A 25,179-nucleotide genomic window follows, 5' to 3' on the forward strand; every position below is an offset into this window, starting at 1 on the left:
AGATGAGCCACTGAGGGAAAGTACACAGATGTAGGAGATTAGTCACTGCGGGGAAGTAAACAGATACAGGAGATGAGTTACTGAAGTGAAGTACATAACAGAGGTGCAGGAGAGATGAGATGCAGAGCTCTTCTTCCAAAAGGCTGAGGTTTGGAACCCAAGAGAGAGAGTTAAAATGTTTTAAAAAATAAGCAGAAAGTAATGAGCAAGAAACAGCTCCAAAAGTTTGTGTGTGTGTGTGTGTGTGTGTGTGTGTGTGTGTGTGTGTGTGTGTGTGTGTGTGTGTGTGTGTGTGTGTGTGTGTGTGTGTGTGTGTATGTGTGTGTGTGTGTGTGTGTATGTGTGTGTGTGTGTGTGTGTGTGTGTGTGTGTGTGTGTGTGTGTGTGTGTGTGTGGCTAAATGGTTGAAAGCAGATGTTGGGAAAGGCGTACAGAGAACACAATCAAACAACATTGCAAAACAGTACCTCACATGCAAGCACACAAACTACCAGTGTGACAAATGCATAAACTTTTTACAGTACAGTGTTTTGAAAAATAATTTCCTGACTTTTTTGAATATCTTTTTTTATTTTTTGTTGTACAATAGCATATAGCTAGTGTCCCTGAATACAAAAACATTCCTTTATATATATTCTGAGGTAAATAAATCATCTTTCATTGAGGCAGTTTTAGATGAGTTCACAAAACCTAAAATGAATGAGGCATAATTCTGTGATTGTTCTGCCTTCTGCAGTGAGGCAAGCAACTGAAGTCACTTTGATGTTATCTGCATAATCTATTACCAAACCATTCTACTAGGATGCTTTCCATGTAAACAGTATAAACAATCTTCTTTTCTCAGTTAGGGGTTGCCACAGCAGATCACCTGTGTGCTCATGATTTGCAGTGGAGTTTTATGGGGTCGAGTTGCCAGCCCAGCAGCCAATCTTCCACAGAAGGCACACACACACTCACACCTAGGGCCAATTTAGAGTGTCGAATCCACCTACAGCATGTCTTTGGAAGGAAACTGGAGCACCTGGAGGAAATCCACATAACCACAGAGAGGACATGCATACTCCACACAGAAGGCACCCCAGCCGAGGATTAAACCGGAGAACGTCTTGCTGTGAGAGTGTAATGCTAACTGCTGCACCACCATGGCCGCCCAACACAGTATAAACAATAGTGCACCTAAATTAATTATTGAGATATAACATTCTTTGTGTCTCTTTTCTGGGATTTCATTTCTGATGTTTATATTGCAGAAATGAATTTAGTTACAATTGCATTCATTGTATGGGTTCATCTTCATCACCACAATATTTTTAATCAGAAGTTTTACACACACACACACACACACACACACATTTATATGTATATATATATATATATATATATATATATATATATATATATATATATATCAAAAAAACATTTGAAAGACCAGTTAATAAAGAGTCTACAGGAAAACCTTCATTCAGATTATGAGGTTTATAATAAAATTACATTAACTTACTTTGAGTAATTTGTATTTGTAGGAAGAATGAATTCAAAGGAGTCTTTAATTTTACTCAGTCATTCTAACAGAACTAAAGAACATCAAGACAATCAGTATTTAAGGAAATAAACTAAGACTGTTCATTGGAAAGCCTGGTAGCAAAACAAAAACATAAATTAGTAAAACTAAAACTCACATACTTTGGTCACATACTTGGAAATCAGGGATTATTAGTGAAAACACTGATGCTGGGAAACATCAAAGGCAAGAGGAGAAGAAAGGGAAGAGAGAGGATGTGATGGCTAGACATAATTACAGATGCTATGAATATGAATTTGCAAGAACTATAAGAAACAGTTTTTGACAAACAGTCCTGGTGTACTAAAGTCCTGGAAGTTAGAAAGAGTAAGGCTCAACAAAAAGCTAAACAATGATAATAGCATATTCTGATGGTTTTCCCTGGAGTGTCTAGTGACTTGGCATTACTGACAAGTGTATGCAGTTGGTATCCATGGCAGATACGTACATTATGAGATGCCCCACCAAGAACATGGTGACATCAGTTGCTTATTTAAGTCACTGTTAAAAGACAGCAGTTGTTTTAGATCTTATTTGTTCTGGGATTTAAGTTGAGCAGGAAGTGGTTATTGGACCTCAGTGCTACCCTACCAGCTGTATTGTATGATACGTGTAGGCATACCCATATATATGTTAATCCATATATCCAGACTTTCTTTTTTGCAGGGCTGCAATGTAAATGCCACCATTAACTGAGAAACAACTTTTTTTTTAACTGATGCACTCTGGAGTCTTACCAAATGGAAATAAAGTATAATAAGGTATTATTTTTTTTATTCTCCTCGCACATCATAGTGCTCATTACCCTAAACACACTGTGTAATGATGCATTACATTTTTAGCATTTATCAAACATTAATATCGCTCAAGCATTTGCTTGACAAATTTTTCCTTGTAGGATACTGCAAATGAAGCTTATGCATGCTTATGGTATGTCATTTGAATTTTCTCTCTGCAGCTAGATGTTATGAAGAAATTAAATCAGTGTTTCAGACTAAAGGGAAACTTCAGTATGAAGATAGATCTAGCATGCCCTACACACAAGCGGTCATTCATGAAGTTCAACGCTTTGGAAATATTGCACCTGTTGCAGTACCACATTCTCCATTGAAGGACACACACTTGTTTGGATACACCATCCCAAAGGTTTGTCTTCCATTTTTATAAAAAATTACTCCTATTAATATTATTGATTTAAGTATTGTGTTGTCTCTTAGACGGTTAGTGTTGTTCTAAAGTTGCATGAAAGAATAACAGACATTGGGAATAAAGAATAAAGAATACAATTACATAGTTACACTAATGAACAGACAATGCATTATTTGATAGCAAAAAATGCACCAAGTGCTACTGTTTACTGTTGGTGGACTAGCACCTGATATACTGAATGCAACAACAGGCAGTTCTTAGGTGTTCTGAATAAATGAAAAACATGCATACATACATTTACTGTAGTATTTAATAGGTGACATTTAGGCAGGGTTGGAGAATTAAACCATTCAGAAGTAGATAAAAATCCTTTCACATAACACTTTTCCTAGATCAGGTGAAGAGTCAATGCCATATTGATTAACCCCAGCTCAGATACAGAAGATCAAGGCTGAGCTGCCTTATTGGCCAAGGCCATACCTAAAAGGCTGGCCAGTCCCAAGTAAGGGACTATTTTATTGGCTGGGACCCTTTCATTAGCTCCTAGATGTTCTCTGGCATAATGCCTATATCGATGCTTCTGACATCCCAAACTCAATCATATTTTGTGCCTTTACCTCAAATATTTTGGCAGGTATAGGACTTCATTCTCTACACAGTGCTGGTTTGCCTGTTCAGACACTTAAAGCTACCTACATACTTTACCTAAACTATAGGACAGTAGTAGATAGGCTGTATCTAAAGCAAAATGCTTTGAAAGCATATTTTCTTTTGCTGTTCATACTTCACATAGAATTACAAAGCTTGGGAAAATGTATAGTTATTAAATGTACAACCTTGACAATAGGATAACATTTTGGATCAATCAATAAACAGTCACACATGGCACAGACTGTTCTTTAGCATCCATGTGTATGTTTTCTATTTTTACTGCCAAAAGATGGACTTAACATTTTTTTCTTGGAATTCTCACCTGATTACCCCATTGTGACAGAAAGCTCTTAACCTCTTACCTCATAAATCAGGGAGAATAAAATGAACTGCTTTTCAGTTTATAGCATCCTACAGACCACCCTCTCAAAGTCAGGAATCCCATTCGGCTTTCCTGAAAACATTGGAGAACATGAAGATCTCTCCGAACACCATTATATTGGGCGACTTCAACTACCCAAACATTGACTGGGAGCACTTCTCAAGCCCCAGCACCTTAGCCCAAAGATTCCTGGAAATTATAAACTCAAATGCTATGGAACAACTAGTCACCACTCCCACAAGAGGGGACAACATACTAGACCTGATCATTACCAACATGGGGACTCTATGCTCCACACCAGAAGTATATCCCTCATTGGTAAGATCAGACCATAAATTAATTTCACTGGATGTCCACATCCCGACCCCACCCCCAGCCCAGAAAACCACAGTGAAAAACTTCTCAAAAGCGAACTTCTCACTTCTCAAAACTGAAGTGGAATCCTTCAAGGCCCCAGGGCCAGTGGAAACTACAGCCCAAACTGCAGAATCCTATATAAATGCATTCTACGGACATCTCCAGGAATGCATGGATCATGCTATCCCAAACAAAACCAAGACCCAGTCATCCAAAGGCAGGCGTCCAGTCTGGTGGACCCCTGCCACAAATAAACTGTACAACAGAAGGAGGAAACTACTACATGATAGAGCAAAATCCCTAATAGGGAAGGCATCTCTGATCAGTACTAGCAAAAAATTACGATCCCTCATAAAATCCTCCAAGGCCAGCTTCGAGAGAAAAATTGTACAGGACACCAAAGACAATCATAAGGCTTTTTTCAGTTATGTTAGAAACCCGGGATGCAACTCCCAGACTTGTTCTGAGTTGATTCTAAACGACAAAAAATACACTGAACCCACAGACATCACCAATATCCTGGCAGACAGGTTCAGTGCAAACGTCTCCACCCCCCCCCCCCAAAAGAGCAAGTATCTATCCCGGCAGAGGGCTGCCTCCCAAACATCTCAGATGCTCAGGTGAAGGCTGCCCTCTCCAAAGCAAAACACTGCTTCTATGGGACCAGATGGCGTCCCAGGTTGCATCCTACATGAACTACAAGAGGAACTAATCCCTCAAATAAAACAGCTATACAATCTCAGCCTCACTACAGGATATGTGCCCACAGAATGGTGTACAGCAACAGTGGTCCCACTCCACAAAGGTGGAGCCTCTACGGACCCTGGAAACTATCGCCCCATAAGCCTGACTAGCTTAGTCTGCAAGGCTATGGAGAGGATCATCATGGAGCTCATAAACAAAGACATTGGGGACCTACAGACACTAGATCCTACCCAGTTCGGCTTTGTCAAGGGCAGATCCTGCCTTTTGAACCTGGTTGACTTCTTTGAAACAGTCACCAAAGCCATAGATGAAGGGAAGGTAGTCCACACAGTCTATCTGGACCTTGCAAAGGCATTTGACACAATACCCCACTCGGGCATCATAGATAAGCTATCCAGCTTAAATATAAACCCTCTATGTCACACAATGGGTTGCAAACTGGCACAAAGACAGAACCCACAGAGTGAGAGTTGCTGGACCCATGTCAGACTCAAAACTGGTCACAAGTGGCATCCCACAGGGTTCTGTCCTGGGACCACTCTTGTTCGGTATATACTTTTCCGAGGTACAGGCAAACGTGGGAAGACTACGGCTCACCAAGTTCGCAGATGACTGCAAACTGGGTGCCATAATCAACTCTCCAGCTGACACAAACATCCTTCAAAAAGGTCTCACAGAGACAGATAACTGGTGCCAGCGCCATGGTTTAAAGCTAAATGCCAAAAAATGTATAGTCATACCCTTTGGCAAAAACAATGTGCCCACAAATTACCACATAGGCGGAAACCCATTAAGTACAGAGAAAGTTATTAGGGACCCGGGGACCCAAGTTGATAGCAATCTCTCCTTTGAAAACCACATTGCCAAAGTGGTTAGAAAGACCTTCTACATAGCCCACCTCATCACAAAGGGTTTCACATCTAGATCAAGAGAGGTAATCGTGCCCCTTTATTCATCCCTCATCAGACCCATCATAGAATACAATGCTCCTTTTGGGATGTACCTTACCTGGCACCTGCAGCAATTAGAAAGACCCCAAAAGTATCTCACCAAGAGGATCAAGGGTCTCAAACAGATGCCATATGCTGCTCAGTTAAAAAAACTCCAGCTCTACTCAGTTGCATACCACCTACTTCGAGGCGATCTATGCCTGACGTACAAAGCTATGTCAAATCCAGAATTAATGGACATGCTCCACCTCAGTAAATCTAAATCCCTTAGAGCCACATGCTCAAGGGACTTGAACCTCAGCACAGAAATAAATAGAACTTGCTGGAGGAACAGGTTCATAACCCAGAGGCTCCCTTCGCTCTGGAATAGAATTCCAGTTCATGTGAGGCAGAGCACCTCACTGAATCTCTTCAAGAAGAATCTCGATAAGTGGATGGGGAATCATAGGGTTGTCCTAGGGATTACTCCCGTGTCACTATTAGACAGAGGCACAGTACACTAAACCTTAAAAAGGGCACAGTATACTCAAATCAAGGGGTGGCGCAAGCAATACAGAATCGGGCTAGGCTTATAATTGCCCCAGGTCAGATAGCGTAGTATGAACCTATGAACCTATGAACAAATGCCCTAAACCAGGGACAGATTGCTCTTACATACATAGAAAGTTGCTAGAACAAACCTTTTTGTATTTCCTTATATTTTCTAAAGGATATGAAGTCTAGTGACTGCACTCCTCAATAATTTGCCATAAAATTACAAATTATATGAGCAGCAGACAAAAACTATATAAGGCAAAATCAGGGGGCATTCTGTGAAAAGAGTAACAATTGAGAGCTATAAGGTACATCAGTAAACAGCTCAGCTATCAGCATTTGTCCTTCTTCCAGATTCTTCAGAGATGCATGTTGTGTCCTAGAAAAGCTTTCATAATCCCATAAGTAAATAACTTTCTCTGGACATCTACGTGGTCAGTCTTGAGATAGACACAATCCTTCTCCTTCTGCTTAGGAACGAAATAACACTTTATCATCCAGCCCACCTCTCGCCATATGGACTTCTTTGAGTAATACATGCAGTTCATTATCCTTCTCTTTCTCTTGAACTCCTCAGAGTACTTTATACTTGTAGTTGCGATTCATAGTCATGATTTAGGTATTGAATAGAATGGAAGTCCTAGCAAAGGACCACATAATTAAAGAGATACACAGCAATAGTAGGATAAATGACATTAGGCTGCTGTACAGCAGAAGCAGTGTTGTAGTGGGGTACATGACTGATGTGATAGATGTCATAAGTATGGCACACTGTGGCAGATAAGGCAATGTACACTCATGACTTAAAGGAATCTCAGGTACCACTTTAAGCATGAAAGAAGGATTAGTTCTCAAAAAGAAACCCTGACCTTGTGGAAAATGAAGTAGGATTAACTCACTGTAAGAGTTTGCAAGTCAGATACCATTCTTGCATAGGTCAGAGCAATCAATAAAAAACTGTTTTCCATGTCAAGAACCTCGAGTCATCCAGATTAGTTGGTTCAAATGGAGCAAGTGTTTAAGTTCCCAAGGAGGGGTCACCGGTTTACTTGGCAGCCTGTTATGCAAAACCTCTTTCAAGAACATTTGACATGTGACTACCATGAAAGAGGAGGATCCATGGAATGGCCGAGAAATGAGCCTTAATTAAGGAATAAGAAACACCATAGGATAGTAACTTACACAAATATTGTAAAACCAGAGAAGAACTTGCCCTGAATGGGTGATGGTTATGTTGTTGGCACAATTAGAAAATCTTTTCCATTTGCTAATTATATGATGTTTTTGGTCACAGGCTTTCTTGCCTCCATTAGTACCTGCTGCACATTCTCTGAAAACAAGTGCCTAAAAGGAATTAAGACCCTATCATCCAGGCAGTCAGTTGAAGATGACTGATGGGCTGTATCAAACAATCATGTACTTGTGTGAGTAGAGCCATTCTGTAAGGAAGCTTGTGGTAATTTCCCCTGGCCATTTCCAAAAGAAGGGAGAGGCACAGTTGCCTGGACTAGAAGGGAGTCAACAAAATGATCTTGGGGGATTCTTTCTGATGAGTGTAAAGGTATACGGGAACATTTCTGATTGAAGATAAGAAAAGGCATCTGTCTTCTAGGCCTTCTGGCATGGAGTCCTGGAACAAGAATTTTACCAGTTGATTGTTCAGAGAGGAGGCAAACAGGTCAGCTTCAGGAATGGATCAAATCTTGGAAGACCTCCTGTATCTGGTTTCCATTCATGAGGGTCTGCTCTGTTCCTGCTCAGTTTGTCCCCTGCACAATTTTGCTCTGATGGAATGTAGGATGCCTGTAGAGTGAGAATGTGCTCTGAAGCTAAGATGGCTAGTCTAGAAAGGAGGTACAACCTGGTTCCCCCTTGCTTGTTGGTGTACCACATCACTGTGTTAATATATGTAACCATGTGAAGAGGTCCTGGGGATGAAAGATCATTCATAGAATTGAGTGCCTTGATCAAAGCAAGTATTTCCTTGATATTTATGGGCTTGCATTCATCCTTGGCGTCTGAGATCCCCTGCACTGTTATCTGTCTCTCCCATACCTCTCAACCTCTTAGAGCAAGAAATCTGGACAAAGCCATAAATTCATGTGGGACAAAAGCCCAAAAAGAGGGACAATTTTTAAATATTCCCCTTACAAACTTAGAAAGTTGCTAGAAGAACAGGTTTTGTATTAGCATGAATTTTTTGAAGGGTATGAAGTTTGAAACTCACGTCTGTCATTATTTTCTAAGTTCAATTTTCAATGATCTTCCGCTAATTTGACAGAAAAGCACAATTTTATGAAAAATGGACCAAAAAACATGAGGCAAAAATCTGGACAGTCTGCAAAAATCTGTGCAGTTGAGAAGTATGGTCTCTCCTGAAACTGCTTCTCCAAGCAAAGTCTGAAGTATCTGTGTGACTGATTGCTTTGGAGCAGGGTGGGAGAAGGGGTGACCTTGATTTAAAAATATCTGTTTTCTCTACAAACTGATTTCTCTTTTGACAAACCCCAATGCTGTAATCTGAAAAGATAATGGGTATTGATGCTGGGATCAAACAAATTTCAGATACCACTGTATCTTTCTCATGTGGAGTCTTGCCAGGGATATCATGAGAATCATAGATGCCACGAGACCCAAATCTGTGAGGTATTCCCTCATGGTGACTGAAGTCTGAGTGGAAAATATACCTCTCGACCTCTTAAAGCAAGAAATCTGGACAATGCCATAAGTAATGGGGGGGGGGGGGGCGCAAAGGTGCAAAAATAGGGACAATTTTTAAATATTGCTCCTATAAACTTAGAAAGTTAATAGCATAGCAGATTTTGTATCACAATGAATTTTTCTGAAGAGTATGAAGTTTGAAACTCAAATGTCTGTCATTATTTTCTGGCATTAATATTTGATAACTTGCCAATGATTTTTCCAGAAAACTACAATTTTATGAAAAAATGAAAAAATATGAGACAAAAATCTTTACATTCTGCAAAAATCTGTACAGTTGAGAGGTATGGACATATATCTAAATAAAGATCTATTTTTTCCTGCGGAAGAAAAGTTCTTTGAACTGAGATGCCTAGTTGCCATAGTAGGAACACAATTGTGTGTGAGGGAGTCAAGAAAGCTATTTGAACGTTCTCTTGGAATCCTCACCTAAGAGAACAATTCCTGACCTTTTGAAAAAGACATTACAGAGATAAGCAAGTTGTTTAAATATGGAAAAATGTTGATACTATGTTGCCTGCAATAGACTATAACTGGAGCTAGACACTTTGTGAACACTCTTGGTGCAGTGCATAGTCCAAAGAGTATGTCAGAGAACTGATAATGTGATCCAGATACACAAAACTTTAAGAAATATCAGAAGTCTGGATGAATAGGAATGTGATAATAAACATCTTTTAAGTCTAGTGTTACCAGGGAACTTGAAAGAGGAAGAAGAGGCAGCAACATTGTACTGAATTTGGACACTACCACAAACAGATTTAGGAAAGAGAGACCTAGAACTGGTCTCAAAGATTTTCTTTCTTTGAGACTAGCAACATCCTTGAATAAAACTCCTTCCACACCTGGGAAGGAGGAACTGGTTATATTCACTCCTTTGGGCAACATGTGATGAAGAACAGGTGGAAATAAAACAGTCTGATCTGCTGGATGAGGAATGACCTCATTGAAAGGAGGAATTTCCTCCCACTGCCATCTTAACCCTGATGAATGATTTTCAGAATCCATTTGTCTAAAACAATCTGTTGCCAAAGAGATAAATGGAGATTCAGAGTTTTTGGAGGAGAATGTGTGTGTGTGTGTGTGTGGGGGGGGGGGGGTCACAAGTTCTCTTGAATAGTCATTCAGACTTCTTGGACTGTCCTTGGTTTTGGGAAGTTTGAGACTTCTTTTTGGAACCTCCTTGCCACTTCTTCTTAAACATATGTTTACCTGAATTTTGTTGAGACTATTTAGTCTGTTTTTTGCCAAAACTGGATGAGGATAAAGAAAATATCATGCACAATTTGGAAAAGGAGGCCTAAAATTTTTAGAGGTTCTCTGGATCAGCTTGCCCCTTTCATCACGGTTTTTGATCACCTCTGCAGTAGCTGAGACAAACACTAAATCTCTATCCAAGGGAGAAATTAAAATATCATTTTTAACATCATCTGGAAGGTTCTGAGAATGCAGCCACGCAAGCCTTCTTAAAACCATACCAGTGACCATAGCCCTGGAAGAAGTATCAACAGAGTAATGCACACACACTGCAAACAATAAATACTGACCTGTGCAATTGAAAAAAACTATGTTATTAAAAAGGCAAATTTTTCTACACAAGAACTAACTGTAGATAAAACATTCTTCATACTTTCATAACTTTAACATATGAGTCATGTCTTTTTGTAAGGCAGGAAAAGCCTGGTCATATATTTTAATTACCTCTTCTCACAATTAGATTTTTGCCATTTTAAAGATAAATGCCTGATTGTATAGATATGTTTTCATACATTGCTGAATTGTTAATTTTGCATCCACTTTTGTCATAAAGTTATTATTAACTTTGGAAGTATTTATGAGTTAAATTTGATCTCTCATGGAATATCATAATGGTTCCCAATCTAATGGAGCAACTCATCTGACTTTTCAGCATTACTTTATTAAATGTCAGTAGCACAGCTCTGATCTGTTATTTTTCTGTGTTTAATGGTTATTTAAGTTGAAGATACAGTTAAATGTTCTTTGGACCTTACTTCTTTCTCAGCTTTTTAGCAGTTGCCCCAGAATTGAATTGAATTGCTTTGTACAAATATCAGACATCTGTTTTATTTTAAATATCTTCTTTTTGTAGGGTACACGGATATTGCCTGACATGACTTCAGTGCTCTATGATGAATTAGAGTGGAAACATCCTAATGAATTTTATCCTCCCCACTTCTTAAATAAAGATGGTGCTTTTGTGAAACCAGAAGCCTTTTTACCCTTTTCAATAGGTAATGTTATAAAATTGCACGGATGCACATTCCTACTGAGTCCGAATAACACATAATACACTGACTTACTTGCATGCTATGATATAATTAAGCAAACGTCTACCTGCAACGATATGTTTGCATGGATTCCAGACATGTAATTGCAGTACATATTGCTCATTGTGCTACATTCGTTGATCTTTTCATGAAACATCATTCCTTTATAATACTTGTTTTTGCAGTTTGCAGTTTTTTTTTTATTTTTGTAGTTCTGGAGAACACTTGTACACTTAGGTCCAGACTTATTTTTATAGTTGCTACACTGTTTATAGAAGCTGCAAGGAGCTTGACATGGGAAAAGAAAAACACATAGTTAACTATATAGTGAATAAAGTGTTTGTTCAGATAATTTCATGCTCACTGGTTTGTAGTGTCATGGAAATGATAATATTAATAATCAACACTTTGACATTATAAGAAAAGCAGATGACATTTTATTTTTTCTAATGACAAACAACAATTTCTATTTTCCTGTTTGCAAATAAAGAAGTGCCATTAGAATTGTTAGTATGTCAGTTTGAAAGAGCACTTATCTAGCAGTCTGGACCTTTGATCTTTTCATGGCCACTTGTAACAGGTTGAACTCGACGTTATATTAATGTACTTTTTGATTATTACAAACATGTCACTTAATTTTAATTAGATATTCATAATTTTAATAAGAAATGAGAAGCATTTTATTTTTACATCAAATATTCTTAATGTTTTGGACAGTTTGTCTTAGATAAGTTAAATAAGTTTTATCGAAAATAACAAATGTGTGATACAATCTAGAACTACATGTTTACTAAAACAATATATTATGACAAGTTTGACCTTGCAGAAACACACTGAATTTGCATCTAAGGCATGTTACAGAGTACATATGCATAGCCAAGGTTTGATTTTCAGGTCAGCAAGTTTTTTAGCTATGATGACAGTGATAATCCGGGTAATACAGGTGGTTTATTGGATGATCATGGAGTACCCGGTAAGTGGGTGATATTTGTGTCTCTAGAAAAGGCCTTGACATGTATAATTTACATGAGTATGAGTGTGACTGAGGCAAGCTTTAATTTATTGGAGTACGGCTTCAATTTTTTACCAGTTCAACATGTCAGTACTATACAACTCGTTGATTTTAAAATGTTTACTAAGAAGTAAAATTATGACATTTTGTTTTACCGGTGTTTTGGGGGGAACTTTTATACATAATATAAAAAGAAAAAGTATTTTTAAGCCATCTTTTCATCCAAGTTTACAGTTAATTGAATCTCTGTTTGAGGGGGAGTTTAGGAAACTTGGCAAAAAATATAAAAATAAGTCTTACAATTTAAGGCCCAAAGAAACAAAATTATTAAAGACGTTGATGGCTGAGAAGAATCTAAGGGTCATGAAGCTTGACAAAGGGGAGGGTGGTTTTTATGGACACTATTATTACAATAGATTGTACATGATGTTAAGTAATTACATTGTTTCTGAAGTTGTTTCAAGGAATGAAAAATTAATTACTTACTCTAAAATTGATGACCTTTTAAACAACAAGCTTATGGAACAAATGATGACACCTGAAGGCTTCATTTTTTGATACTTAAAAAGTCTGATACCAGCACTTTTGGTATCTCTAGATTTACAAGGATATAAACAACCTCTTTAAGTCAAAGTGTGCCCCTAATGAATAGAAAGGCTAAGTATTTACCTATATTTGTAATCACTAAACTAAACATTTTTTGATGATGACAATTTTACATTGTAAAGGGCTTGTGACAGTTTTTAAGTCAATTATCAGACATTGAGTTTATTGGTGCAGGTATTCTTTTCACCTTGGACATAAAAGATCTGTTCATTATTTTTCTGCATGAACTAGGATTAGTTTGGTTTATGAAGCTATTTCTTCCTTTACTCCTTTATGACATGATAAAATATCTTTGATGTATGAATGTATTGACATTGTTTTAGCTAATAATTTTTTCTACTTTGTGGGCGAGTATTACAAACAACATTTAGGGGTGGCTATGGGGGCTGCAACAGCACCAGTTTTTGCAAATATTTTATGGTACTCAGAGCTCAATATGGTATTTATGACTAAATTCATGAGTTGAGTTGTATTGTACACACACTTTTTGGATGACATATTTTTCATGTAGACTGGGGTGGAAGTGTTAGAAAGGTTCTTTGAATATTTGAATGGTACTACAAACTTTTATGTTTTGTTTTACAATATGATGTACTTAGTATTAATTTTCTGGACATGCTGATTACTACAGGTGAGAGGAACATGCGTTACAGTTCTGCTTTCTGTAGGAAACCTACATTCAGTAATGATTATTTACATTTCAACAGCTGCCATCCTTATTTTCAAAAGAGGATTGGTTAAAGGGTGGATGATTAGGATTTCATGACTTATCTCTTTTGACAGTTGATTTGAATTAGAGTTAACTGAACAAAAAATATGTTGTTAGAGAGATAATGCCCAAAGTTGTTGGATAAAAATCAAGCATGAGGTCTCATCTGGGAGAGATACAAGTACCAGCCTATTATGAGAATGGTGGATGAAAAAAAAGTTTATGAGGGAATTAAAGAAGAGACATGATTACTGCAAAGAAGGGATGAATTCCATGGTGTGCTTTTATGGGATGGATGCATGTGCTGTGAAGGACATTCTTAAGAAACATTGGAACATTGCCTTCACGGATTGAGTATTGTGGGTAGTGAATACATGTTAACATACAAAAGGAACATAAATGTGAAACAAACTTTAGAGAATACAAAGATAGTGGGCACAAAGGTTGGCAAGATGGTTAAATGTGGTAGGTACAAAGCATGCAAATATATCAATATATACAGATATTGGTGGAAATATCAGCTTTGGTATGATTTCCACATGAAGGAATTAATGTAAATCATTATTTGTTTTTTCATGTGTCAGTTTTTATGTAGGGAAGATGGAATGTGAGGTTCAACAAGAGAATTTTGGGAAGTTTGGGTGACAGGCTCAAGAGATTTACTGATGCCATAGTGAAACATAATGAATCTTGTCAGTCTTCTATCAATTTTTTATTTTTAATTTTAGAAAAGGTTTCAGGGAATGCTCAGGAGGGAGACTGGAAAACTATGTTGGAGTCCAGGCAATTAAGGTGGCAAATCAGGTTGGTCTTAATGAAATTATATCAATTAGCAGTGTGCTTAGGATGAGAGCAGCAAGGCTGTGAGTTTATGTGTTTTTATATATAATTTTTATACTTTACCTTTTTAGATTCATACAACTTTTAATAATGGATGGGAATATGTTTAACAATACAATATTTATTACTGTTTTAGTGAAGAAATAGGAGTGTTATATATTTAAGGTTATGAGTTTGGTTTGTATATTGAAGAGTGGTAAAACTTGGTTTACATTGTCATGCAATTTTTTAAAATCTTTTGCAAAACAATTGTAGCATGTTGGGTGTTTTTTGTTCTGATAAAGTCCCAGTGAATGGAAGAAAAGTGCTTAACTTGGTTTGAAGAATGAAGATGTCTCGAGTAGTACATCATTTGTCGTCTCTTGGTATGCACAGTATTTCTCCTGTAGGTTTAGAGAACAAGTTTTGTGATGAGTGGTAAAGACAAGAATGAATAAATGAGTTTACCAGCACTACAGAACAAGATATTTCACACATCACACAAAATCAGATCCTCACAATTTATCCTTTTATTTATTTTTTTTTTATGAATGGTGTTTCCCATTGACTTTAATAGGCTATATTAACTGCTTCAGTTTCAACTGAATAAGGGCATTAGATAGTCTGCACAAGTTTTTATGACTTGGTTGCCTTATGGGTGGCTTTGTAGTCTAGTTCTGAGGTAATTATTGTTCTCTTTTTGTAGTTACAGTTCATTTTAATGCATTTAATAGTGTAGTGTTAGTTATGTTAAGATTTGTTAGTTTTATAGATTTGTTTTAGTTAGATTCACTGAGTTTGGATGGGCGGCCACGTTGGTGCAGCGGTTAGCATTGCCACCTCACAGCAAGAAGTTCTCTGGTTCAATTCTTGGCTGGGGTGCCTTCTGTGCGGAGTCTGCATGTCCTCCCTGTGGTCGTGTGGGTTTCCTCCGAGTGCTCCAGTTTCCTCCCACATCCCAAAGATTGGACACTCCAAATTGTCTCTAGGTGTGAGTGTGTGTATGCTTGTGCCTTCTGTGGAAGGTTGGGTGCCGGACTGGCACCTTGGCACCATAAAACTCCACTGCCAATCATGAGCAAACAGTTGATTTGCTGTGGTGACCCCTAACCCGGAAGAAGAAGATTCACTGAGTTTGGATAATTAGAATCAAGTCCACTTTGCCAGTATTCTATTTCTCTATCAGCTAATTGAAGTCTGTCTTTTATTTTATATTTTATTTTCTTATCAACTTAGAAACAATGAGTTGTATTTATACCGGGCAAATTTAGGTAAACATGCTTATTTTGTGGATGTTGAGTATGCATATTCAGTGTAAGCAACTTGTGATGTTACTTTGTTATACTTTGAAGTGAATGGGAAATGTAGTCTATGTATTAAAGTATTAAATACAAATGAAAATTTCTTCCATAACAATAATTAGTTACTTAATTTTGCTTTCCATTATCTTTATTCTGGGATGCAAGCTGGGCATGTATAATATCTCATCCTCCCTTTCATAGTCTCAATTTACTTAACACTTGCCTACTGTATGCCCACCAAACACTTCCTTCACATAATCTGCATTTTGTTTCCATTCCCAGTTTGTTATAATTAACACTGTTTGCAATATCCTTCCTATATCCACAGTGTTATCTAAATTTCTCTCCTCACTGTCTTCTGTCATCAGAACAGACAATCCTAACAGTAACGCTGGCATATGATAGTGTGTGCTAAATGCCCCAAATCATCCTTACCAAGGCATTCCACCTACCTTAACCTATTCTTACTCCACTAATCATCTTGCATATATATTCCCCACAGTTTTACATCAACTTTCTTGCCTTTACCAGCTTACTTCATGTAATAAATGGTTGGTATCCACTCCATTCTGTCACTATTCATTGTCAGTTTCATGTTCTTTGACATTCTACCCTTCTTTATCATGTCTCTGATTTCACTACAGCATTACCTCTATCAACAACTAGCATCAACCAGAAAGGTTGAAGGAAATCTATGTTTTAGTTACACCATTATTTTTCAGTCATAACTTTAAGAAGCATTTCAATTGATCAACAAATCCCTATAACCATGATATAAACTTTCCATATACACTCAGTCTTTTCAATATGCCATGGCTCAATGCACTTCCATGCAGCACAGTTGGAATAAGAGGAATCTTATAGGAAATCATGAACCCTATGAAATTAGATATGTACTTGCCATGTAGTTAAATTGCCTCAGCTGCTCTGACTTTAGCCACCACATTGTTTATACTGTATATCTATGGTTCATTGTCTACCCTTGGATTCTTAACTCTTCAACTTTCATCCCACACATTGCTACCCTCATTGTTTACAAACTTCATTACTAGTAATTATACTAATTAAACCATTGCACAGATGAAATAAAGAAAGCAATGCATACATCCTAAACCCACATTTGCTGTGGTATTTAGCATAAAATATAAAATCACTGAAAAAAAAAGTGTTCTTACTATTGGTTTCAGTGTTTTTTTGTTTGTTTGTTTTTTTTGCTGTCCCAAACAAATGTACCAGATGTATGTGTATTTCAAACATAGGTATGTATCACTATCAAAGCAATGTAGATAGTGTCAGTGGCATGACAGGTAGCAAACTCATCTCTGGTGTTGAATGTTATGAGTTCTATTCTCCTACTGGGTAGACTGATTGTTAACACTGCAATGTAGAATAAGGGGGATGCTGCACTTGTGAGTATGTCATCCTGCAGGAGACATGTTAATCCCAGGTCACATCTGCTTGAGTTGGTGGTAGCTCAGATGAATATAATGCATCCATGTCAAGAACATGTTATAATCTGTGGTCTGATCATAGTTTTTTGTAGTGCATGGAAATTTATCTGCTCCATGTAGTATTAGGCACCAATCAAAAAGAGTTGGGGTTCTTTATTGAGTAACACAATGTATACACATTATTTACATATTATATATTTACAATTATTTACATTTTTCATCTACCATATAATACAATCTACTATAAATAATAGACATATTTTCTTCAAAATTTCAGACAATACCCATTTCCCATTAAATTTAATTATATTCCATCTCTCATTCCATATTGTCCATAAAACATAAAACATTTTTAATCAGTCTCAGTCATCTATTTTTGTTGTTGCTCTAATACCCATATTCTATCATTTTTATATTTCTAGCTTCAACGTGTTTTAAACTGTACAATATCTTATCTTCACAACCTTTTTCCCATAATTCTTTCACTCTTGAACAATTCAGAAAAACATGTTACATTGTTTCAACCTCCCTGCAATAGATACACACCCTTTCTTGAATTCTTTTGTAAGGCACATTGGCTTTAACAGGCAATTTGCCTATTGTCAATCTCCAATCATTACATTCATAATTTATTTATCCCATGCAAGTTGTATCTTAATCTCATTTCTCTCTCTTCCTTTCCTAAATGTTTCTATCGGTATATGTAATAATATTCATTCATTATATCTGATTACCACTCTTGTCTGTTTTCCTCCATTTTTTTATATTCAATTTCCATAAAAAGATTTTATTGTGATATTTTTTCATATCTTAATTTACGGAACTGTTATCTTTTCCTAAACTTATTCTTTCCCAGAAATTCTTATATTTATCTTTCGTTGTAACATTTATTAAATTCTTATGTTTTTCTTCTAATCCTATCAAAACTTTATACCTGGATGATATTTTTATCTTCTGGAATGGCCATTTTGACCTAATATCTGATTTTTTATCTTACATTAATAGTTCTACCCCCTTTCTGAAGTTCACACGTACTGTTGAAAGGAATGAAATTTCATACCTAAATGTGAAATGATTCAAAGATATGGGTTCCCGGTCCTTTACTGCTGAAATATTTGGAAAAGAGACCTATTCAAATAGTTTGTTACACTTCAGCAGTGCACATCCTTTCAAGCAGAAAAAAACAGTCATTAAGGGACAGTTTGTCAGGGCAGCCCACATAGTGTCCCTTTTTGAATCATTCTTAAATAAATGTGATGTTTTGAGGGACATATTTTTGAGGAGAGGTTATCCCCCTTTATTGGTCCATGAGGCAATGATTGAGGTTATTAACAAAAGGGAAAGGGGGCATTTCAAGGCTATCTTATCCCAAGTAGGGAATGGGGCAATTAATGATACATCGGAAATGGATATTAGAAATATAGGGGACCCTGTTATGGCATTGTGTACTAACACCGAGGGCTGACAGAAACTTTAAGTCTGTGTTTATTACAACATTTAGTGCAGATAGCAGATTAATTTCTGATATTTTGCACAAGAATTGGATGATTTTGTTGTCTTGTGACGAGGTCAGGAAATGTATAAGTAATGCCCCAGTGGTGGTCTATAGGAAGGGTAGATGTTTGAAAAGCCTACTCAAGAGCCCTAGAAGTGACCCTAGTGAAGATCTCATGAAAAAATGTGGGACATGTAACCAATGCGGTTTTATTATGGAGGGATCATCAGCAACCATCAATGGTAAGACCTTCAGTTTCAGGGACAAGTGCACTTGCCATTCAGAGAGGGCTGTTTATTGTGCTTTATGTGTGCAATGTCCCTGCTTCTATGTAGGAAAAACTGAGAAGAAACTTAGGAATTGAATCTATAAGCATGTCAGGGACATTAGACTGAAGAATAAACTGAATGCCTTAGTTAGGCATTGTATGGAATATGAGGGACATTATTTTAAGTTTGTTGTTATTGATGTGCTGAAAAGGGATCCGAGGTGGGGGGCATGGACTTTGTAGTTAGAAAGGTTGGAAGCATACTGGCAGCTTAGAATGAATGCAACTGTTTGGCCAGGATTAAATGATATGTTTTCCCTGGCTTGTTTTTTTTTAAATTAAAGGCACTTGAAAGGTGAATGCCTTTTGAGTGCATTAATTTTCTTCCTTTTATATGAATGTTTCAATCATGGAAGTTTTTTAATACATTTTTAGTATGTATGTATTTATTCTTAGGGAAGTTTTGTTTTTTTCTGTATGTGTATATATATTTATATGTGTGTTTTATAAATATGTATCTTGAACTTGCATTGAGACTTGGTTTTATTGATTATAATATATTTTTGTTTTAGGGAAGTTTAAAAAAAAGTCTTGTAGGTTGAAGGTGAAGGAAATTAATTGTGTGATGATTGGTTAAGGTATTAATTGGGTCAGGGTAATATATGGGGTATTTCCTGTTTCTTTCTGTATCTTGATAAAGTCTCTGAACTGACAGAGATGAAAGTGCTTGCATTTACTGTGTTGCAATAAAGAAGTGTGGACTCTGACATCAAGGATTCTCTTTGTTTTGAAGTAACTGTATACCTATTCACCTATTTATTCCTGCGGGCTTCTGGCTTCAGTCCTTTTTGTGTGCATTAAATTCTGTTAATATACCAAGTCTAAATGAACACTGCCCCTTTAAACCCTTTCTTAAACAATCATTGAATTGATTATTTAATCATATTTAATTGCTATATTATTTGTAAGTTAACTGAATTGTTTTAATTGTATATAAGATATGCATGTGAAGTTTTTGATTCACTTGAGGAAGCATTTCTACATGAAAGCTTTTCTTTTGCCTGTTATTAAATTTTATATAGTTGTGTACTATTTTCTTCTTTATTTTGCACATAAAAATAGCGGATCAAAGTTACGGAACATCGAATACAATATGGTCGACACCATATTGTCAAAGTTCCGTAACTTTGAAAATGAAAAAAAAAATAAAATCAAAACTAAATTTTTACCCTAACAGGTTTAAGCCCCCCCCCCCACACACACACACACACACATTACCCTGCTACTTAATTATACCAACTCCGAGACCGGACTACATTTCAGTAAATGGAAATTTCCCCTTATGGAGACTTCTGTTTACACACTCGAGATTCTGAGCATTCGATATTCTCATGCCAACAATGTCAGATTCAACATTATCGGCTTTCGAGAATATAATATAGACCCAAAATAGCACTATATATACAACATGTAGTAAATAGTCCATGACTCATAAACAATAAAATACCAACTCATTATTGATTTAATACACTACATTTATTGTAGAAATTGTAAAAAAAAAATTGTTTTGGTGACTGAAAGGTTTTGACTATAGAGTCTTATACACACTCACATATTTTTACATTTTAATGTTTCACATATTTCAACATGGATTCAATGACAGAAAATTCTCTGTTTCTTGCAAATGACACTTTAGGTTTATTAACAGGATTGAATTTAATGTTTTTATTTTATTGTGCATAAAGTATACACTATTTACTACATGTTGGTTATATAGTGCTATTTCTTTGCGTGCTTTACCTTTAAGATTACATTATTAGGAAAGTACTGAGTGACCATTTAAATATGGAGAGGTGGAGTTTAACTGTTTTATTTATTCTGAAGAAGTCCTGTATTTATTTCTTGAAGGATGAAAGCATTCAACCTGATTAAATACTTTTATAAATTTTGAACTACTAATTTCTATTCATTGATTTCCTGCCTTAAGAATACCCTAATCTATGGGCGGTCTCCAGTGCACCTATTTTCGGTGTTCTTGGTTCCTGGTTAGTTATGGTACATTGAGCCATTTTTTGTGATTTCCCAGTAATGGAAAAAAGAAGATTAATTAAAAGAGTTTACCACTCTACACTTGTCACGACGGACATGGTGATGCAGTGGTTAGTGTTGCTGCCTCACAGCAAGAGTTTCTCAGGTTCAATCCTTGACTGGGGTGCCTTCTGCGTGGAGTCTGCATGTCCTCTCTGTGGTCACATGGGTTTCCTCTGGGTGCTCTGATTTCCTCCCACTTCCCAAAGACATGCTTTAGGTGGACTGGACACTCTAAATTGGCCCTAGGTGTGAGTGCATGTGTGTGTGCCTTCTGTGATAGGTTGGATGCCGGGATGGCAACTCAACACTGTAAAATGCCACTGACAATCATGAGCGGACAGGTGATATGCTGTGGTGACCCCTAACTGGGATAAGCTGAATGAAGAAGAACCACTCTCCACTTGTCAACTAATTAATTAAAAGAGTTTGCCATTCTCCACTTGTGTGTTTGGAGTTTCCTGTCCTGCATATTTTTGGAAACAATTACCTTACTGAGAAAAAAGAAGCATTTTAGAACTTATTTGTAAAATAAACACTTACTCATGCTGGGATCATTTAGCACTCATTTACATTCATTGAATGCAGCTACATTTGTAGGTACATAGGTTTATATGTACATACTATGCTATTGTTCTGTTATGATCTTAACTCATTACATTCAAGTGACGCCTCCAGGTGCATTTGCAGTTAACTCCTACTGATATCTCTAGGTGTCAAATATTGCTTGTTCATATTTGCATTAATAATTCAAAAAACATGCTATATACAAGGTTTTAAAAGATTTCATCTTATAGCTTACACAATGGCAAACTCAAGTGCATTAATATTTGACCTCTGTCTAGTACAGATAAATAGATAACTGTTGTTTCTATGATATTAATTTATATAGCTATAATTTTCCCATTTTTCTAAATATCTCAATAACCAAGTAACACAGACAGAACTCCTTAGCCTCATATAAAAGCGCTCAGCTAGATGAATGCAATGCTGCTGACAGTATGTGTGCAAGTTGAGTGGTTGTTGAGATATTGTAAGTTGTTTATAAAATATTACAAATGTAATGGTTACTATGTTTATTGTGACTTATAAAACTTGGTTTAAGTCCCAGAACCCAAAGAATAATACCACTACAAAAATAGTTTGTCCTGAAGAGTTTGCTATTTATACTTCTTTCATAACCTCTATGGTTCCAGAGATATGAACATTTGTTTGAAATGTAAGGGCATAATTTGATTCTGTCAAAAGGCTTAGGCTCCTCCCATTGGAAGTTACAGTGCAAATTTCCTGAGCTCCATTGAAGTGAATGAGTTAAGCAGCCTAGTTTTGCATTCCCCTGGTAGTTTCCTGCTCCTATAATTTGCATATGAATAACTTAGTGATGGGCCAAACAGGGATATATTGGGAAATATGCATGTTTCTCCTGTGCATGATGGACAAAGGTGCTAAAGCAGGAGTGGGTTTGTGGCTACTCATCCATTCATCCAAATTGCATTTGAATAGAGTAAGAGAAGTACTTTGCTTTACGTGGAGTAGAAGACAGTCCCATAGAAACAGTATTCTCTGTGATACATGCTTATCCCTCCAACTTATTCTATTTACTTTGTAGAACCGACAAAAATCCCTTGAGTGGGTGTTTATAATAGCATAGGACTTAAATAGATCTGAAAGAAAAGGGTCTGTTGAAGCTCTATACATGAGACAGAATTAACCTGTAAGTAAACTGCATGCCACTGAGAAAAGAGACAAGGTTTTGAAATGGTATGCATAGGGTTTATGATTTAGAGCTTTCATTTTTTTTAAGTGAAAAAGCATTGTGTACAGAATACAGTGCAACAATTTCATCCCTGGACTTGGACGCAATGCTTTTTAGTACAAGCTGTGCAATGAAAAATTACTTCCTTCCAGCAGTGGATACATGGTAATCAATGGACAATTTATTGCTGACATAGGTTCTCAAATCCCTAACTACAGGATCAATTTTCAGATGTGCATTGTCAAATATGATAGTTACAAGGGGAAGCCATGCTTGCTAAAAGATACAGTTCTTGGCATTTAGTTTAAGTCCATGGTTTTGACATCAGCTGTTTGTTTGAAAAAGGATTTCTCAAAGTATCCTTGTATCCTCTGAGCAGTTTATGATGACACCAAGTTTGCAGTCATATACAAACTTGGTCAGCCACAAACCCTTAACATTTTCTTTGATGTCTGAGAAATAATGCCAAAGAGGCATGGTCCAGAGACTGAACCCTGAGCTACACAATTAGTGACATGCCTTTCGAAGGAAGTATTGCTGCCTACTATGACTTCATGTGTTCTATTTGTGAGTCAGTTTTCTATCAGACATGTTGCATATAGATTGATATTTAGCTGGGATAGTTAATTTATGATACCTGAATATGGGATAGTGTGAAACACATTTGCAAAGTCTGGATATGTGGTGTGCATTATTTAGCCGTCATTCACTTCTTCACTAACTCTTTTGAAAAAGTAAATCAGGTTAAATAGACAGGGTTTGCCGTTTTGTGGTTGTCTTTTGCCTGGATGACTGTTTTACCTCATATCTTGCTTTGGCTGATTCAACGGTGTCTGGAGTACCATATTTAACTGAGTAAGAGCATTTTTGGCTCTTTGAGAATTGGATTTATTTTTCTATACAATTATTTTTTCTTTTATTATAGAATCTGTTTAGATTTGGGTTCCACAACAGGGGTTTATTTTTGAAGCTGGCACTGCATTTATTCTGAGGGGGATGATGCAGCTATGCAGCTATTTGCATGTGTATAGAGTCTGACAGTGAAGGATTTTGCCTAAGTAGTAGGGCCATCAAGATGGAAGGGGCTTTTGCATTTAGCCAGATCATCACTTAATTTTAGTAAACTGAGCTTCATGTAATCTCTGAATAACTAGGTATTAGAAGATGCTTCAGGCTTTAGTTTTATGGTTAATGCGAGTGACTTGTGGTCTGATTTAAACAGGAAGTAACTAATAATTGGTGAGGAACAAAGCTACTTCATACTGTAAGGACCAAGTCCAGGATTTTATTTCCACTGGTTGGGGTGGTGACTAACTGACCCTAGGAGTTTGTATTGAGGAAGTCCTGAAATCCCCCAGCATACATGTTTGGGGATGTATAAGTCTCCCAGTTTAAGGATGGGTAATTAAATTCTAATAAAAGAGTAGTGTTTGGCTTAATACATAGGAAACCCATACTAGTTAGTAGTTGGGGGGGGGCATAGAGGGGTCCCTATGATAAGTGGTTTTGTTAAAAGCAAGTTGGACATGATGGAGTATCAGTTCATTATCTTGTCTAACAAGTCGGGAGATGAAAATATTTTTTAAGAATATGGAGACACTAATGCATTTATATAGTGTGGTGGGCTTGAACATGTGGTAGGCACTGACAGATGCTTTCAGTGGTCTTAAACCAGGTCTCTATGATGATATATGTCAATGTTTTCCAGGATAAGAAGTGTTTGTAAGGAGTGGAGATTTTTTGTGAAGACTTGTTGCATTGAGCAGTAATACCTTAATGTTATCCAGATTCCGTTTAGTCACGTTTGAAGATTTAGAAGGCTGAGATTACCCTTTACCTTATTTTGATCAAGTGTAACTCTCAACATGCCCCCATTTCAAACATTGCATAGAACTTTCATGCCTCTCTTCCCATATTGGTTTTGAGATATCGAGAATATTTGATAATTTCTTCACAACTGAATCCAGTATGTCCTCCCTTCTAAATCTATACCTCCTAAAATATTCCTCTCAGCAGTGTCTGTTATACTTGCTACCTCCATAACAGTGTTACATCCAATGGTAATTGTCTTATTTTCCAAATGGCTTTAATTAGACTAACTTCTCTTCCTACTACCTTCAATATGACAGGGAAAGATAATATAAATTCAGTCCCCTCAGCTTACTCCCTCATATCACATCCACAAATATCTCCATCTCCATCACAGACATATTTTTTATTGGCACAACTTTCACAATATTTATTTAATTTTTTATAGGTTAAAAACTGGCCTATTTTCAGACCCAACCTCAGATATCTGGTAGTGGCAAGCATTTCATAAGTGCTGTTCCTAAGTTGTCGTTCATAAAGCCATCCCATTACATTATCTTGTTTTTA

General features: G+C 36.7%; 1 protein-coding gene across 2 annotated transcripts in view; it reads left to right on the forward strand.

Annotated features, from left to right (window-relative positions):
• Window positions 1-25,179, forward strand: part of LOC122809618 (cytochrome P450 2J2-like) — an 898,680-nt gene that overhangs the window by 689,119 nt on the left and 184,382 nt on the right. For both annotated transcript variants that reach the window (XM_044081250.1, XM_044081251.1), the window contains 2 exons: window positions 2,520-2,707; window positions 11,121-11,262. In XM_044081250.1, coding sequence (XP_043937185.1) covers window positions 2,520-2,707; window positions 11,121-11,262 — 330 coding nt within the window. The remainder of the gene's footprint in view (window positions 1-2,519; window positions 2,708-11,120; window positions 11,263-25,179) is intronic.

The sequence above is a fragment of the Protopterus annectens genome, chromosome 8.part0 (genome assembly GCF_019279795.1).
Source record: "Protopterus annectens isolate FY-2018-M chromosome 8.part0, PAN1.0, whole genome shotgun sequence".
NCBI lineage: Eukaryota > Metazoa > Chordata > Ceratodontiformes > Protopteridae > Protopterus > Protopterus annectens.